Source organism: Rhinolophus sinicus, linkage group LG10 (genome assembly GCF_036562045.2).
Source record: "Rhinolophus sinicus isolate RSC01 linkage group LG10, ASM3656204v1, whole genome shotgun sequence".
Lineage (NCBI taxonomy): Eukaryota > Metazoa > Chordata > Mammalia > Chiroptera > Rhinolophidae > Rhinolophus > Rhinolophus sinicus.
Window position 1 is genome coordinate 64,801,476 of NC_133759.1, and position 15,685 is coordinate 64,817,160.

General features: G+C 42.9%; 1 protein-coding gene across 1 annotated transcript in view; it reads right to left on the reverse strand.

The window, feature by feature from the left end:
* Nucleotides 1-1,558: 1,558 nt before the first annotated feature.
* EIF4E3 (eukaryotic translation initiation factor 4E family member 3) overlaps nucleotides 1,559-15,685 on the reverse strand; it is a 109,592-nt gene continuing 95,465 nt past the window's right edge. The window contains exon 7 of the mRNA XM_074313288.1: nucleotides 1,559-3,762. Coding sequence (XP_074169389.1) covers nucleotides 3,560-3,762 — 203 coding nt within the window. The 3' untranslated portion in view covers nucleotides 1,559-3,559. The remainder of the gene's footprint in view (nucleotides 3,763-15,685) is intronic.

Below are 15,685 nucleotides of genomic sequence, written 5' to 3' on the forward strand. Positions count from 1 at the left end.
TGGGGTCATGACAGGTGCCGTCTCCTGCAGGCCTGAGATGGGCGACAGTTATTTTTGTACTGAAGAATGGGTGGCTGGGACTGGGAAGCTCCCACCACTTGTGACCGTTCTTCCGATCTGGTACCAAGACACTGTCATGCCAGCAGCAGCCCAGCAGGATCGTAGGGGACTGGCAGGGATATGGGTGTTTCGTCAGGTTGTGAATTTTCCACAAGTACAAGCTGGTCTCTTAATTGCTCCACAGAGATTTTCATAAATACATTATAATAATTATTATTGTTATTTTACTTTGTACTTCTAGATGGCACCTTTCCTTCAAGAAGCTCAAAGAACTATTCTGAAATTATCCAATTAATCTTTGCAAAATTCCTGTGAAGAAGGTGGGTGGCAGCTTCTCTACATTTCTGGAGGAGACAGGAGAAACAGAGGGAGGTCATGGGCCTGGAATAACATGGGGATGGTGCAGGAATGGAAAGCGGACTCCCAAACCCCGTTCTCCCATGCAGTCCCCTCAAGTTCAGCATCCTCCGAGGTGCCCATGTGCAAGGCCAGGGCCTTGCATACAAAGCACATGCATTCACATCCTGGCTTCACCCTCAGTAAGACACAGGGCTTTGTGCAAGCCACCCGGCCTCCCTGGGCTGCAGGCCTCTGTCAGGGTCTCAGTGAGACACCCACGCGATGTGGGATAGCATGGGCAGCTGTAAGTAGGTGCACCACGCTCTTTTCGCACTGGGTGGCACAGCTTCTGGGGCCCACCCCCAAGGGCTCTTTTGCAGTTGTATGCATTGCAGAGTAGACAGCATATTTTGGCATGCAATGGAGCAGGAGGGTCCAAGGTTTGGCTTGGAAGATGGACAGCCTTTTTTAGATCCTGACTCCAGCACTTCCTAAGTCTTAGGACTTTGGGCAGGTCACCTAAAGACATCGACCTCTGTTTCCTCGTCTGGAAAATGGGGATGGCTATCACTCACTGAGGTAGTGCAGATAACAGGTCTGGTATTAGGAGGTGTTTTATAAGTACAGAGAGAGTGGTTATGAGATGAGGGGCTGCCCTCAGACTGCCTGCATTGGAATCCTGGCTCACTACATTCTACCTATGTGGCCTTGGGCAGGTCACCTCACCTCACTGGATAAGGAAGGTTCCTGTGAAGATTAAGGAAGGTCATACACGTAATTTATAACAGAATTGGCAGAGTCTGTGCTTGATCAATGTCATTAATTGTATTATGATCATTGCTTAAGTTTGTAATTCTATTTTATCTGTGGAGACATGAACACTGGCCTCCACCCCAAGGAAAAAAAATGGCTCCACAATCTGAGGGGCACGTGGAAGGGAACGAGCTCAGTATCAGGCCACTCTCCCCCAGTACTTGGAAGTGTGTCTTAGCTGGAAAGTGTTCCCTCTGGAATCAGATGGGCTATGGTCTACCCCTCACTGGCTAAGTGATGCTGGGCAAATATCTGCATCTTTCTCTCAGTCAATACATCTCAAAACTATGGTAACACACTGATCACCTTGATTTGTTACAGCTACAGTACACAAATACACTTGGTAAATTCTTAAATACCACATATATTTTAACAGTTATGAATGCAGAAACACACATGCTTTAAAGGCACACAGAGATCTGAATTTTCATTTGAAGAAGGGGAAACTAAACACTTAGATGTGTGCTTCTATTTTTCATTCCTTTAAATTAAAAAAACAAATTAAAGCTGTTGTCTCAGGTAGGACAAAAATGAAGAGACTTTCATTTCTGGTGGCGCTGGCACCTTTGGTTTGGGGTTCATCCCCACCTACTGTAAAACCAGACCAAACCAACAATACGTCCACCCACCCGGGAAACTCAAAGTAACTCCGGTTTCTCTTTGCTGTCTTTCCTGTGGGTACTTCAAAGCCTGGAGACTCCGCAGATGTCTTGGTGGTGATATCTCTTTAGCAAACACATGGGAAGTACTCCAATAAGACAGACCCCAGCTCCACAAAAGGAAATCTGGGTCCAGGAACAGAGGGAAGGCGGTTTGCAAGCCGAGCCTGAGGAGCAGTTGCCTGGCATTTGTGTCTCAGACAGGCGACACGCATTGGCAGCTGGGGTCCAGGGCTTGAGCTCACCTGCATCATTTACAGCAAGGGAGCATTTCTTGGGTTCTAGGCAGTAAACAGTCAAAACTGAACTCGACTAGACAGAGTTTAATACTTCCCTTTTGCCAAGACCCTCCCTGAAAACGGTCACCTCCATCTGAAGATAAGAACAGTAGGCCCTCCTACTTGAGAACGCGGAGGAGGGGCAGGCAGAGGATGGGCCCAAACGCAAGTTGTGCGATTTTAAAATTTGTGTTTCTTTTACATTTTTGATTCTCCTCCCAGAGCAGATTTCCCTGGACATGTATTCAGGGACATTTTTACCTTGAGCAGCTCTAAAGCTCTAACACAGAAAGTAAATCTTTACTTTCAGGAAAGTTCTTTGGTGGATTAAAATCTGCTTTTTGAATCAAGAAGCAGCTCATTTTGTCAAAATAATAATTTATTACAAAAGTACATTGTCTAAAAGCCTAGACAAGGCGTGTGAAGAGTGCGCAGTCAGCAAAGCAACTGTTGCCATGCCACCTGGCAGGACCACTATGGGGAAGGGTGCCTGGGTGGGGGGGTGCCTGGGTGAGGGGGTGCCTGGGTGGGGGAGTGCCTGGATGGGGGTGCCTGGGTGCGAAGGTGCATGGGTGGGGCATCGCTCTGGGACCAGCACTCCCCCTGGGGTGGCAGGAGGACACTTTGCAGGCAGCGGCCTAGATCGAGGGGTGATGACTGCAGCTGCAGGTCAGAGTGAAGCCACCTCATCCAGTGAGACACCAAACACAGGACTGCCAGGCCTCCAGCTGGCAGGTGCCTGCTGCCATTCGGCGCTGGTTGTTTCATACACTGTGGATCCTTTGACCACCTGCTCTGAGCCAAGCCCTGTGGCCTCCTGAGTAGCCCTAAAGCAATGACGCCTATGGTGACCCTCTCTTACTGTACACCTAGTGGTATAAGCCACTGAAATTGATTCGGTGTGTCCTTAAATTCTTACATTTAAAAAAATAGTGAAAATTTCTAGCATAGAATAAATGGAGCTCTGAAAAGAAAAGCTGAGTCGAGTACAGGGATACGCTATTTAAACAACTGTGAAGTTATAATTGCATAGGAAAAGGGAGCCAGCCGTGGAGTAAGGGGGCTGAAGCACAGCCCCCGCCCTGGGCTCACCAGTTCTGCCACTTCCTCCCTAAGCATTGGTACCTCAGCTATGAAATAAGGGAGTGTCACTGGATGGGCCCTGACTCAAGCTGGTGACTGCTTCCTAGGTTGCTTTTGAATAATCAGATGTTAGCTACCACAGATTTAGGAAGTCCATTCATATCCAAAGGTAAATGGAGATTTATCTTCCCGCCAAGAAAGTCCACACGTGTTTGTGTCTGACAGGTGCCGCTGAGAGAGGCTGGTCACTGGGCTTGTGCCCAGGGACGTGGAATCATGGAACTGCCAAAGCCCAAGGGCCTTCACTTGTGCAGAAGCTTAGAATTGTCAAATGGCAGTCCTGGGAGAGGGTCTCCCAGCTTGCTGTGAGCCCTGCTGTGCTCGAGACGACACTCCACCGCCTGGCTGACAGAGACAGGACTTTCCCAGTTGCTTCTGCACCTTCACGGACTTGCTCACAGCAAAGCCTTCTTGCAGGTCCCCAAGGCGCAGCTGCTCATGGCTGTCTCTTGATGACACCAGCGAGTGAACTGGAAGGCAGCCAGCAGGGAGTCCGTGAAAACCACACAGGTTAGTTTATCAAGGGTGACACTGGCAGATGGCACATGGATGGTGACTGGGAAAAATCTGGTGGGTTGAGTGCTTTATTTACTTATTCCGCTAAAAATTAACCTTAGAATTTCTACAACTTTTAAAAATAGTTTCACCTATTTTGAACTTCATACGATGAAGAAAATATAAGAATTGGAGCTAAGAAGTCTATCACTGTAATAGGTGTTAGCTCAACCTGCCTTTAAAACCTGCATTCCGCCACAGATAAATACATTTTGTTCTCCCACGCTTTGCTCTATGAATTAGGAGGTGTTTTTGTCTGCCACATAAGATTTTAAACTTTGTTTTGTAAAAAATGAAATATACAAATAGATGTGTGAAATGGCTACTGAGATCTGTTAGAACAGGTCACTGGAGGCCCTCGCACAGGCAGAAATCCTGTCCTCAGCCTCAGATCACACCAGCATACTGGCTGGCTCTAAGTCCTGGTGAAGTCCCCATGGGACTTGGACCTTTGCCCTCGAGTTTGAATGACAGTCTAGGGCTGCTGTGTCTGGGGGCTCCACATGGACAGAGAGACCTAACATTCTATTTAGCAGAACAAAAAAAAGAGAACATCAAAGTAAGTCCTATTTTTATACTCTTGGAATTTGATGTATACTCAAATTCTAGCAAAATGTCCAGTAGAAGCTATTAACAGTGCACAACTTTTGTCACAGTGACTATAATTCAGCTACATAAACACAAGAGGCATATGCCATTCTTGAGGACGAGATACAACACTGAAAAGAAAAATAATTAGATTGAAAACCACAAACCTCCACTGAAGTTTCTTCAGGGCCAACAGTCTGCCTCTCGGTGTGGAGATAATATACATTTGTTGATCGAAGTGAGTGATGACTTAATTACCTATAGGAGGTGATTTCTAAACTCTAGAAAAGTCAGAGGCGCTCTTGCGGGTTTTATTTGCCCTCAAACTTCACTTCTAGGTACAGAGTTAAGAAAATCCTATAGGTGTTGGACCCACACAAATACAGCTTAATGGCTACGGTTCCTTTAAACACGGGGAGGAGACAGGTGTTGTTGATAAACTATCACCTGAGGTAAGGTGAGTATCTCTCCACAAGACTCACTGGATTTCTTTGGTCCCTCCTTTTTCCTACTAAATGTTCCTTCCTTCCTTTCTACCGCTGTGCCATACTGCCCTCACCCAATGCTGGCCCTTGGCAGCCCAACTGTCTTGCATATCTTCAGATATCCATAAACACTGTTGTTTACTACTGAGATTATTTAGGAATAAAAATAATGTAGGGGTGGCTATTGTGTGCATTTGTTAAAGTGAGCATGTATTACTTTCATCCTCAAAAAAAGGATTTTTGTAAAAAGAAAAAGTTTCTGGACTCTACAATGTGATTTTAAAACAACTGGCCAAGTACCTAAAATCCGAGGTCTGCTGTGACCAGAATGCTGTAGTACCTACCACAAAGCAGTAACACCGAAACCTATGCTTTGAACAGCACGTCACAGTTTCTGTAGGGCCTTCATCCATATTTTCTCATTGAATCTCAATGCCCACCCAGTGATGGGGCATTCATTAGATCCAGATGAGCGCACTGAGGCTCAGAAAAGTCAGGGAGCTCACTGAAAGTCACAAAACTAGCAGGTTGGGTGCAAGGAGGCAAGAGCTAGTCTTCTCACTTAAAGCGTGGTGCTCTTTCCAACCACAAACGCAGTCCTGCAGGAGTGCAGGGCGGGTTTCTTAAGGACGAGGTCCCTGACAGGCTGTGGCAATGTCACTCCTCCTCCAACAAACAGCAGAGCCTGTGTGTGGGGTGGGGACTCTGAGTGAGGGGTGTGAAAAGGCCTGGGGACTTGCAAGTTAGTGCCACACTCACAGATCACTGGAGTGAGCCTGGGCCATTGGGGGTGGGGAGGGGTTTCGGGGAGGGGGGTACAGGGACATTCAAGTGTCTCCTACGTGGCAAGAAAGGAAGGCTCCTTGCAAGCTTGAAAGCTCAGAACAGACTTCATGGTGGAGGGGACCTTGGCTCACCCTCAGAGACCTGGGAAGTGGGGAGTTGGGAGGGCTAGAGATACCATGGGCTTTCAGCCCACAGCCTGGAGCTGTGTCACAGTGTGGGGAACATAGCATTGGAGCCAGCTCACAGGAGAGGTAGAGTCTTCCACACATTTTGCTCATTTCTGGAATCTAAGATACAGCTTTAAATTATTAAGGGTCCTGGAATGCCACAAACATTTTGAAAACTGCTGTCAGGATCAGGAAGATAATTGGATAAAGAATCTTCAAACCAAGTGTCAGAAACGAAAGGGGCCCATGTGACCCCCCGCCACTGAGGACATCTTGACCAAGCACCCATATCCAGTGGCTCCGCTGCGTGGAAGTGGACCCGACAAACGTATAAAACGGGAACCCACAGTGGGGACATCCACGTGTTTGGCCCACATATTAAAGGGAAAAACCACCCAAGCCTTCTTTCTGAAATTGAAAAATAAAAGTATAAACCCTTCATTTTTCAAAGCCTTTTTGGGAAAGGCATGAGACACGCCCAGGGACAGTCAGGGGACTGTATTTTGTGTAACAGCAATTCTTCTAAATACAGGACACCCAGGAAGGGTGCCAGTGTTGCCCTTGGATGCTGCACAGAACAGGCAGATGAAAGCGCAGCTAAGAAGGCTGGCCCTGAAAGCCTGTGTTCCCCGACTTAGCAGAGGCTCACTTCACTCCCACAAGTGGGCTGCGGGAGCGGGCGCACCGTGGATGCCTTCTGAAACCCCGTCCTTCACCGTGTCCCAGGCCCGCTTTAACAGGCACATAAATCCCCCGGACGCATGGAATTTCCTTGTTAACCAGGTAGAAGTAAATTTCCCTATCCAAACGCGGGCTTCTCTAACGTTTGCCAGATATCATAGGCCGACTTCTTCTTCTTCTTTTTTTAACATCTTCACAGCAGAAACATAAAAGGGGAGATCTATAAACATTTCAGAATCATAATATACTACTTCCTTTAGGTTCTTCTAAGCGGAAACCTTGCTCTTCAGAAAAGGTGAGCATCTACTAAAAAGTAATTTTCTCTGTCAGGAGAGCTCTCCATGCACTCGGTCGCAGCTGAAATGTGTTTTAATAAGGCCTTTCTGCTTTACAAGCCGGCTGGCTTTCAGCCCCAGCCCAGACCGGAGCTGGGAAGAAGCCGGCTCCGAGATATCCTTTTGTTGCTCTAATCAGAGCCAGCAGCGCTGTATTGACTTTCGGGCCTTGGGGAGTTGTAGTTCTTTTGTATCCATCTCATCCAAGAAAATCAAGTTTGATTAATTTGTCATCAACGAAAATGTGTGATCCCTCAGCCCCAGGCCTTTGAAGTAGAAGGAGGAACGTGGGCTGCGAAAGCCCAGGCCAGCGGGCGGAACAGCGGTGCTGCCCAGTTGAACAAGGTCTTCTCTGCACAGCTGCCTGTTCTCATTTACAATAGTCAAGAAAAAAAAATCCTTTTCCCACAAGTGGTCAGAGTTGGAGCACTCCCTCCCCAGGGTCTCCTTTTGTTTACTTTAATTTTGAAAATAGAGTTATCAGGGCTACAAAGCAAGACCCAGAAAACATTTAGCCACGACACAAAGCATGCGGATGGAAGGGTCTGACCTCCTGCCAATCTGAAAAGACCACTGCGAGTGGGAGATGCAGAGCGCTGAGCCCAGTGTCAGCACAGGCTTCTGGAATGAATAATCGGAGAGGTCCCCAGCTGGGTCAGGGGACAGATGCTCACTTTGGAGGTTCTGGTCTCGTTAACCTGCACTTACAAGACTTCCCAAACTGCTGAAAATGCACAAGGCAGTGGCCCTGAGATGCTATTTAATCCTAGAGTTAGTGTCATATTTCTTGTTCAGATGCTATATATACTTTATAGAGAATTACAGGGCTTTAAAAAATTACAGAGTGAGCACTCTTTAGACATTCCACAGTGTAAGAATCCCCATATTTAACATGTTGGTGCACAGGCCTTTGTATGAAGGTTACCCCTCAGGTATATTCATAAAGACGCAGTGAATTACTGAGCAAAAGTCAAGGGCTCGTTTGGCTTTTCAAGATGTTTGAAAAGCACCAACAAATTATAAACAGCTTCTGTGGTTACTGAATTCAGTGTCAAAACTATTATTAGAGAATTTTAAAACAATAATGAGATTAGTGAAAACACTCAGCTTCAGAAATCTAATATGATTTGACTTAAAGAAAACCACTGCTTATGACAACATTCAAACATTCCTTCATGCAAACAAACATGCATTGAGTTCATAGTATATGGGACTCAAAGATGTTTAACATATACTTCCTGCCTTTCTTATTGTCCAGTCATTCAGAAGTTTTAATGACATTTACCAATCGACTACATTGCAAGCTCCATGCAGAAGGGACAATGTCTTGCTTATTTTTGTACCCCCAGCGCCAAGCATATCATAATTGTTCAATAAATACTTACTGAGTGAATGAGACAATATCCCAAACAATCCTCACCTCAGCTCTATTATTGCCTATGAACTTTCCTTCCCGTTAAGGTATCAAGGATTAAAATACATGCAGGTCATGCCGGGAACTCTCAGTGGCGACCTCCAGTGCTCCGCCAATAAGAGCCTACAATCCACAGGGGACAATATGGGACTTAGGCTTCAACAGGAATTTATTCAGCCTGGAAAACATTTGCCTCAAATGAACTTCTTCTTATATTCCTGAGTGATGATGCCAGTAACATCCTTAGAAAATAATTAATTGGAAGGTTCACTCAGGTTTTCAGTTGGTTCACAGCAAATTGACCCAGAAGTCAGGAACAGAGAGCTCAAGTGAAGAAGGCAGATTTCCCCCCAATATGGTTTGATGAGGTAGAAAGATCAGTAGACAAGCAGTTCGCAGACTAGTGGGTTTGGCCAGTGTTACCACCACCAACTTGCAGGACCTCAAATAACGGAAGTTCAGTACCTCACAAGGAAACTGCAAAAGTTGGATCAGTTCGTTCTCTTTACTGTATGGACAAATGGATCCGGTCAACCAATGGAAGCACCATTTACTAACTCTCTACGTGACCAAAGTACTGAGCTGAGTGCCTAAATGTGTTATTTGCTTTGAAGAAACTCCACCTTCTTCACATCTAAATGTAAGGAATTTGGAGCTCAGAGAAGATGAGTAACTTGCTCAAGGCACAAGCTAAAGGGATTTCAACCCAATATAGCAAATTCCAAACTAAGCTCTTTGCATTATGCCAGCTTGTTTCCCTTCTCATGGTTAACATCCGAGGCTCCGTTGGGCATCCCAGAGCGGTCCAACCCCGAGACACTCCCACAGTCCCCACCAAAAGCTCCAATCATTTTACCAGGACACATAACACTCTGCTCAAGAAACAGATCCCATCTTCTCTGCTCTTCTCCCTTCCAATCCCTGGTGGCAGCATTTGTAAACACAAATAGTTAAAGGTCACCAGTGAGAAGGGGAAGAAGGGTGCTGCACAATCCATCTGTGCTGGGAGAATCCAGAATTGGCCATAAATATGTTGAATTGCCCACACTACACCAGTAATTCTTTTTCACCTGCCATCCACACTAGCCAAATGTGTTATTCTCGTACATTCTTTGGAGAAGAGTGTTAGGCATGCGCATAAAGCAAACGTCAACTATAATTTTTTTTTAGTTCCCAGTTAGAACCTTGAGAAAGTAAGCAAGGGGATGGAGTGCCCTAGCTATAAACCGATTTCAGTCAAATCTGCTTTTGTGGAACTGATACAACGAAGCAGTTTAGAAATGTGCACTTTTTCCATGTAAGGGTATGAAATGACGGAAACTCATTGATTTTTAACAGCCAGAAGATTTGGGGATCTGGCTGCAACTTTGCCACCAACTGCTTAAACAAATTATTTATATACTTTCTGGGTCATTTCTTCATTTGCACAAGGAAAAGTTTGAACTAGACCAGTGATTTTTCAGTATTTTTCTTAAAGCTATAGATCCTTTGCTGTAGAAACAAGCTCTTATAAGAAATCTCAAAATTCTCTTCCAGCAGAATCCTTACCTTCCATCAGGGCAGCCTAGCGCTGGGAGAACAGGCTGGGGCGCTACCTTACATGTGTCTTGGTTCTGCGACAGACTGTGCCCTTGGGCAAGTTATTTCACCTCTCTGAACCTTGCTTTCCTCACACAGAAAATGGGGACAACAACAATAGTATCCACCTCATAGGGTTTTAGGGAGAAGTAAATTATCTGTGTGCTTAGATGGCATGGAACTCCATATACGCTAGTTCTTGTCATTGATATGGTAGCTATGAACAGAGCCACACACTACAGCAGAAGCTTGTCAAACTGCCAAATTGCTGATTTATGGGGGTAGCAATTGCTTACAGAGTGTCATTCTGCACTTATCACTTAAGGGGCTTACACATAACCTTTGTGAACCCAACTTTCTTTAGTATAGAAGCTTCTATACAAAATGATAAAAGTGACATTTATCACTTGAGTGATAAAACCAGAAAGAAATGCAAAGACAGACGTGCCTACTGTAAGTCAGGGGAATGGTTATTTTAGGAGGGGAGGCGACTCATGAAGGAGGCTCCTGGGTGATTTGCCAAGATGTATTTCTCAACCTGGGTGTTGTTATAAGAGTATTCTCCTCATAACAATCTACTAAGTTACACATTGGTTTTGGGTGGTTTTTCTGTCTCTTTATTTTATTTTACCATAAGAAGGTTTTAAGAAGTGATGTTTCATAAAATAAAATCAATGACTACATAAATTATGCTTACTGGCTTCCAAAATGTTAACATTTTACCACACAATGCATGTCAGCTTGAGTATGTTATTGTTTTACCACATTTTAGAAATATATATATATATATATATATATATATATATATATATATATATATTTACAATAGGAGCTTTGTTTTCAGTATCTAAAAGTATTTCTGTAGAATAGCCACCTGGGGAACACTCTTTGAAAGTTAAAAGACTTCTGTTCAATTTTTATTTGTGATTCTATGTTATTTTTTTAAAGATATATTCTGAAAATCAAAGTCCTGTCCTTCCTAACTTGCTATCTTCACGAAACGCCAATTATTTTTGCCTAAAAAAGGAACATGGCTTTAGTGTTTAACTTTCATTTCCATCGTTCTCCAGTAAGAGAGTGAAAAAAAAAACCCAAACTGGCCTAAGACCTGAAATCTTCCTCTAGGTCCATGCTTTGTAGAATTCTATTTGTGCAAAAACAAATGATTTAAGTGTCCTGAGTGCAAGAGAAAATTGGGGAGGAAGAGCTTGTCCACGTCTCTGAGGTTGGGAAGAGCACACACACTTAACCGTACCATCTGTACAAATGGTACCAGAGTTCAACACGCTCATGGACTACAAGGGCTTACGATTTATGTTTGCTAGTTAAATATGCTTATGATTTAAACTTATTTTCTCTGGCAAGAAACAGGCTAGTCAGCACTGCGGCCTAGCCAGGTGCTGGGAAGTAGATGCATATTTCAATGATATACATTTTAACTTGCTGAGCCTTGTCAATGCTACTGTTTTCTAATCTTTCTGTAACAAAAGTCCTATCTTCCTGTAGGACTCCAGAGATTTTTAAAAAATACATTCATTAATGAGAGCAGTTAAAAGTTCTTTAACAGCAGTTACTGCACTAAAAGAATCACTGGCAGGCCCTAAAACGCTACGTCTTATGTGGGAGGGCAGAGCCTATGCTCATAGAAGAGCCAATAACATGCCCCAAAAGTGCAGCGATAACCACTGGATAAGGAGGTCCACACAACATAAGGCAGCGGATGAGAAGGAGACATTAGGAAATCTTAAAGTGTTCACAGTGTTGTGCCCTGCCCCTCAAAGCTTTCATTAAATTCACCACGTTAAAAGCAATTGGGTGTCACATACATCGTCTTGAATTGCTGGCTTCTACAGTGACAGACAGGAAAGTGTGCAGATGAGTGGGAGAAAAAAGTTTGCTGGTATTTTTTGTTTGTTTTTAAAGGGACATACTAGACACCCAGAAAGGAGGAGCAGCTTCACTTTACTCAGCTAAATGGGAACAACTGAATGTTACAGGCCAATTGGAGGACAAAAAGAGAGATAAGAGTACTTGATTCTACAATGAAGGCACTCTTAGTAAAGGGTAAAGAGAGAGAATTAAAATAGGTGAAATGTGCTTTCTAAAAGACCAAGATGAGCCCAGTCGTCGTGAGTGTTCACTAGGGGAGACTAAGAAGCAGACCTCACTGCCCCTGTCAGAGCACCGCAGGCACCGCATGCAAGGGGCGTCACACGCATGAGTTTCGGCATGTGCTGGAATCAGCAGGGTTAGGACTACCACCACACACACACTTGGAACTCCATTAAGATGAAGCAATGTGGTTAATAAAAATGCATGAAACTTTAGACCTGAGGTGGGGAGAACGCCATTTCTATCCTATAGAACACAATCACAGAGTGAGAATTACTAGCAGGAGATTAGAAAAGATCTCAACATAAACTTCTCCAAACCAATGAACACTAAAACACACCCCTCAAAGTTATAACTTGAAAAAGGAAGGAGCACAAATCCATAGCAATACAGTCCCAAATTAGAAAACTGCAAGAACTTTTGCATGAAAATGCTAAACATTTGCATGAAACACATAACTGACTATATTTTCAAGTAAGAAAAGTACAGTCTAGTCTTACCTTATGGCTGCAAAAGGCTGGAATAAAAATTACTGACTTATAGAAGCAACTTTCACATGTATCCGAACATCAAACACAACACACAATATAAAATCAAAAATAACTAGAACAGAAAAGTTTTCAGTGTGACCTTAGAAATCCTGAGCAAATCACTGGATGAAGCCAGATCAAAGGCAGGGCATTACACCAGCTTGGAGCCATATGTGAAGGGCCCAACGGTACAGGGCACAGATGGTATACAATGGGGGTGGGGGCACAAGCAGATCCAAAACATAAGGCAAAGAAAACTGCTTCAACTTACACAGGTAAGACAATTAGAAATAATGAAGAATTTGGAATGCAATTGATAAGATTTTAAATTTGGGACAAATGGTGCTAGATGCCCCACGCTAAAGTACACTCATTAATTTAAGCTCTGAAATCCTTTGTGTGATCATTTAAATGAAACTAAAATTGCAGTGAGTATACACGCAAAGAGATGGTGATTTGTTATTAAACAGTTACTGAGAAGATGGTTAAAACTTTTTTTTTTAAAACCATACAGTAATTATCAGCTATATTACCTGATTAAGGTCTGAGAAATTTGGGGGGCGGGGGAGAGTGGGATTGAATGTAGGCTCACAAAATTAACAGCTCTATTTGAAAACAGAAACCCTGTAAGTTTATTTAAATGCTCAAAGTTCCTTAATATTCTCCATTTGTCATATAATGTAAAGTATTAAAAATTAAAATTTTCGCCTTAAACTTTCAGTAACCATTGCTTCTTCATATGTAAAAAGACGAGAGGTACCATTAATTTTCTACAGAAAACTCAGAAACACTCATTTACTTCATGCTCATTTATATAACACTAAGTTGCCAGCTCAATAATTCCCAAAGAAACACTTACTCCAATATAAAAGTTTAAACATTAGACTTAAATATTAGAAGTTGAAATTTTCATAAAGAAAATTTGCATTTCATTAAGTGAGTTGATAACTTTTTTCAGGCAGCAACCCAAACAAAAACATTTAACACAGATTCCTTCAACCTCATGATTTCTGAAGGACACAAGTGCATAGAATATCCAAGAGGTGATTTTTACTGGATATTCTAGTAAGTTACATCCAACACACACATATGCATGGGACTCTGAAGTTTAGCAGCAATGATGGACAAAACAATGTTGACTTTACAATGACTTTTGCTTATCATTCAGGTAGTTTAGAGAATACTTATTTGATTTTTTGGCACTTGTATTCAAGAATCCCTCCAGTTTAGTAACAGCTTTACTAAACTACATCTAGGAGTGACAATTAATTTTAGTGGAAATTCATTCCCAGGCTACTTTGATAGTGATTTGAACAGTTTTGCGTTATTTTACATGCAATTTTATAGCTCTATAACGTTCATTTAATCTTGTTCAATGATGCTGAACCCCAGATGCCATAAGACATTATAGAAAAGTAGTTACTGTACATATGGAGTAACTACTTTTTCTGAACATTAATTTCTTTTTTTTTAACAGACTGAAATGATATTTAGAAAAAAGCCACCACTCTGTATTAAAGGTTTTATATTATGGACTTGCAGACACGGGCGACCTGTTACTGCTGTGGTCCTAGCCATAAAGTTCTTATTTACAAGCCTCATCTTCTCAAGTCTTCATAATAATGGCTTTCTCCAACCTTCATAAGGTTGTTGGCATTAAACAGTCTCATCGGGTCACCTGAAAGGGCTGGGGGAGGACAGGCTTTGTCATTGTCATATGTGGGGTGGATACAATCAGAGGTTCTCAAAGTGATGTCTGAGGACCATCCACATTAGAATACTGGGGAGCTTGTTAAAAAGGCAGATATTCACACCTCCCCAGCAGACTGAATCAGTGTCCAAGTTTGGGCTGAGAAATCTGCACGTTAAACAAGCACCTAGTGATTCTTTTGCATGCTGAGAGGTGAGAAGCACTGGTAGATGATCTCAAAGGCCCCTTCCACTCCGAAATTCTAAGAGTCTGTGAGTTTTCTTTTAAAAATGATGTCGTGTCAGCAGGATGAAGGTACCTCTACCACACAAAATGGTGACTTTTAGTCTGAATGGGTTAACCTAAATAAGAAGTGTGCTTAGATTTTCATGCATATGAAAAGCCAATAGAAAATAAAAACAGAACAGTATAGTCAGATGTGTAAGGAATCTATCTGGGCTTTGTTCCTCATGGGAGAAGAAGAACCCACGCTAGGTACTACACAGGAGCACAGGTTCATAGCGGCTTTCCACTGCACCTTCGTTCCTCTCTCTTTCCTCTTCACCTTCTGAACTCCTCTCAGCTGTTGAGAAAATTATCCAGGCTTTTTACAATCCTAAGTCACCAAACTCTTGTAATTTTCAATTGATGTGAATACATTCTTTTAAGAAATAAACTACGGCAAGCAGTCTTCTACTTATTCATTTGTAATAAATGAAATCTTACAGAAACATACAATATAGGAAAGGTGAACAGTAGACATATTTTTAAATGGGAGTTCCATATTCAGAAAGCTAAAAAAAAAATCAAACCGTAATTTAACTCCCCCCTTTGGGTACAATATTTGAAGAAATATTTTCTACATGTTACTTTATTTCATTCTTTCTCTTCGTAAGTGCTTTTTAGGCTCAATGAGATCCTAAGATTTGAGAGTTTTTTAAATCAACATCTGGAGAGGTCTGTCTTTGACACATTTTTATTAGGTGTAGGAGAGCTAAACTTCTATTGGTAGAATCTAATTTTTATAAAATTATAAGAGCAAAATGCAGTAGACTCTTAATTACACAAGCAGAGCTCGAGAAATTCCGCTGCGGAGCCAGAACCGCCGGCTTGGAGGGCAGCGCCACCATGTGGCCGCTCCAAACGTTGTCAGCCCTGTGTAAGCTCGAAAGGGTGTTCTCTACCAAGATGATTTTCAAACACCAAACTGCAACACTGCTGTGGTCACTGAGAGTGAGAGGGAGAAATGGGAACTGTTGTAAGGAGGACGTCTGATTCTGTACATTCTTATCAGGGGCCAGACTGGATCAGATAATTAGTGTTTGATTGGGGTGACTTGTTGGGGGGTTAGGCTGACAGACTTTGAGTGTTCTTGGTTTAAGGAAGCCTGGAGGAGGATGTAGCCTGCAGACATTTGTGCCCAGCTAGCCCCATTTCCTTTAACAAAAAACAGATTTGGTGAAGGTCCTGTT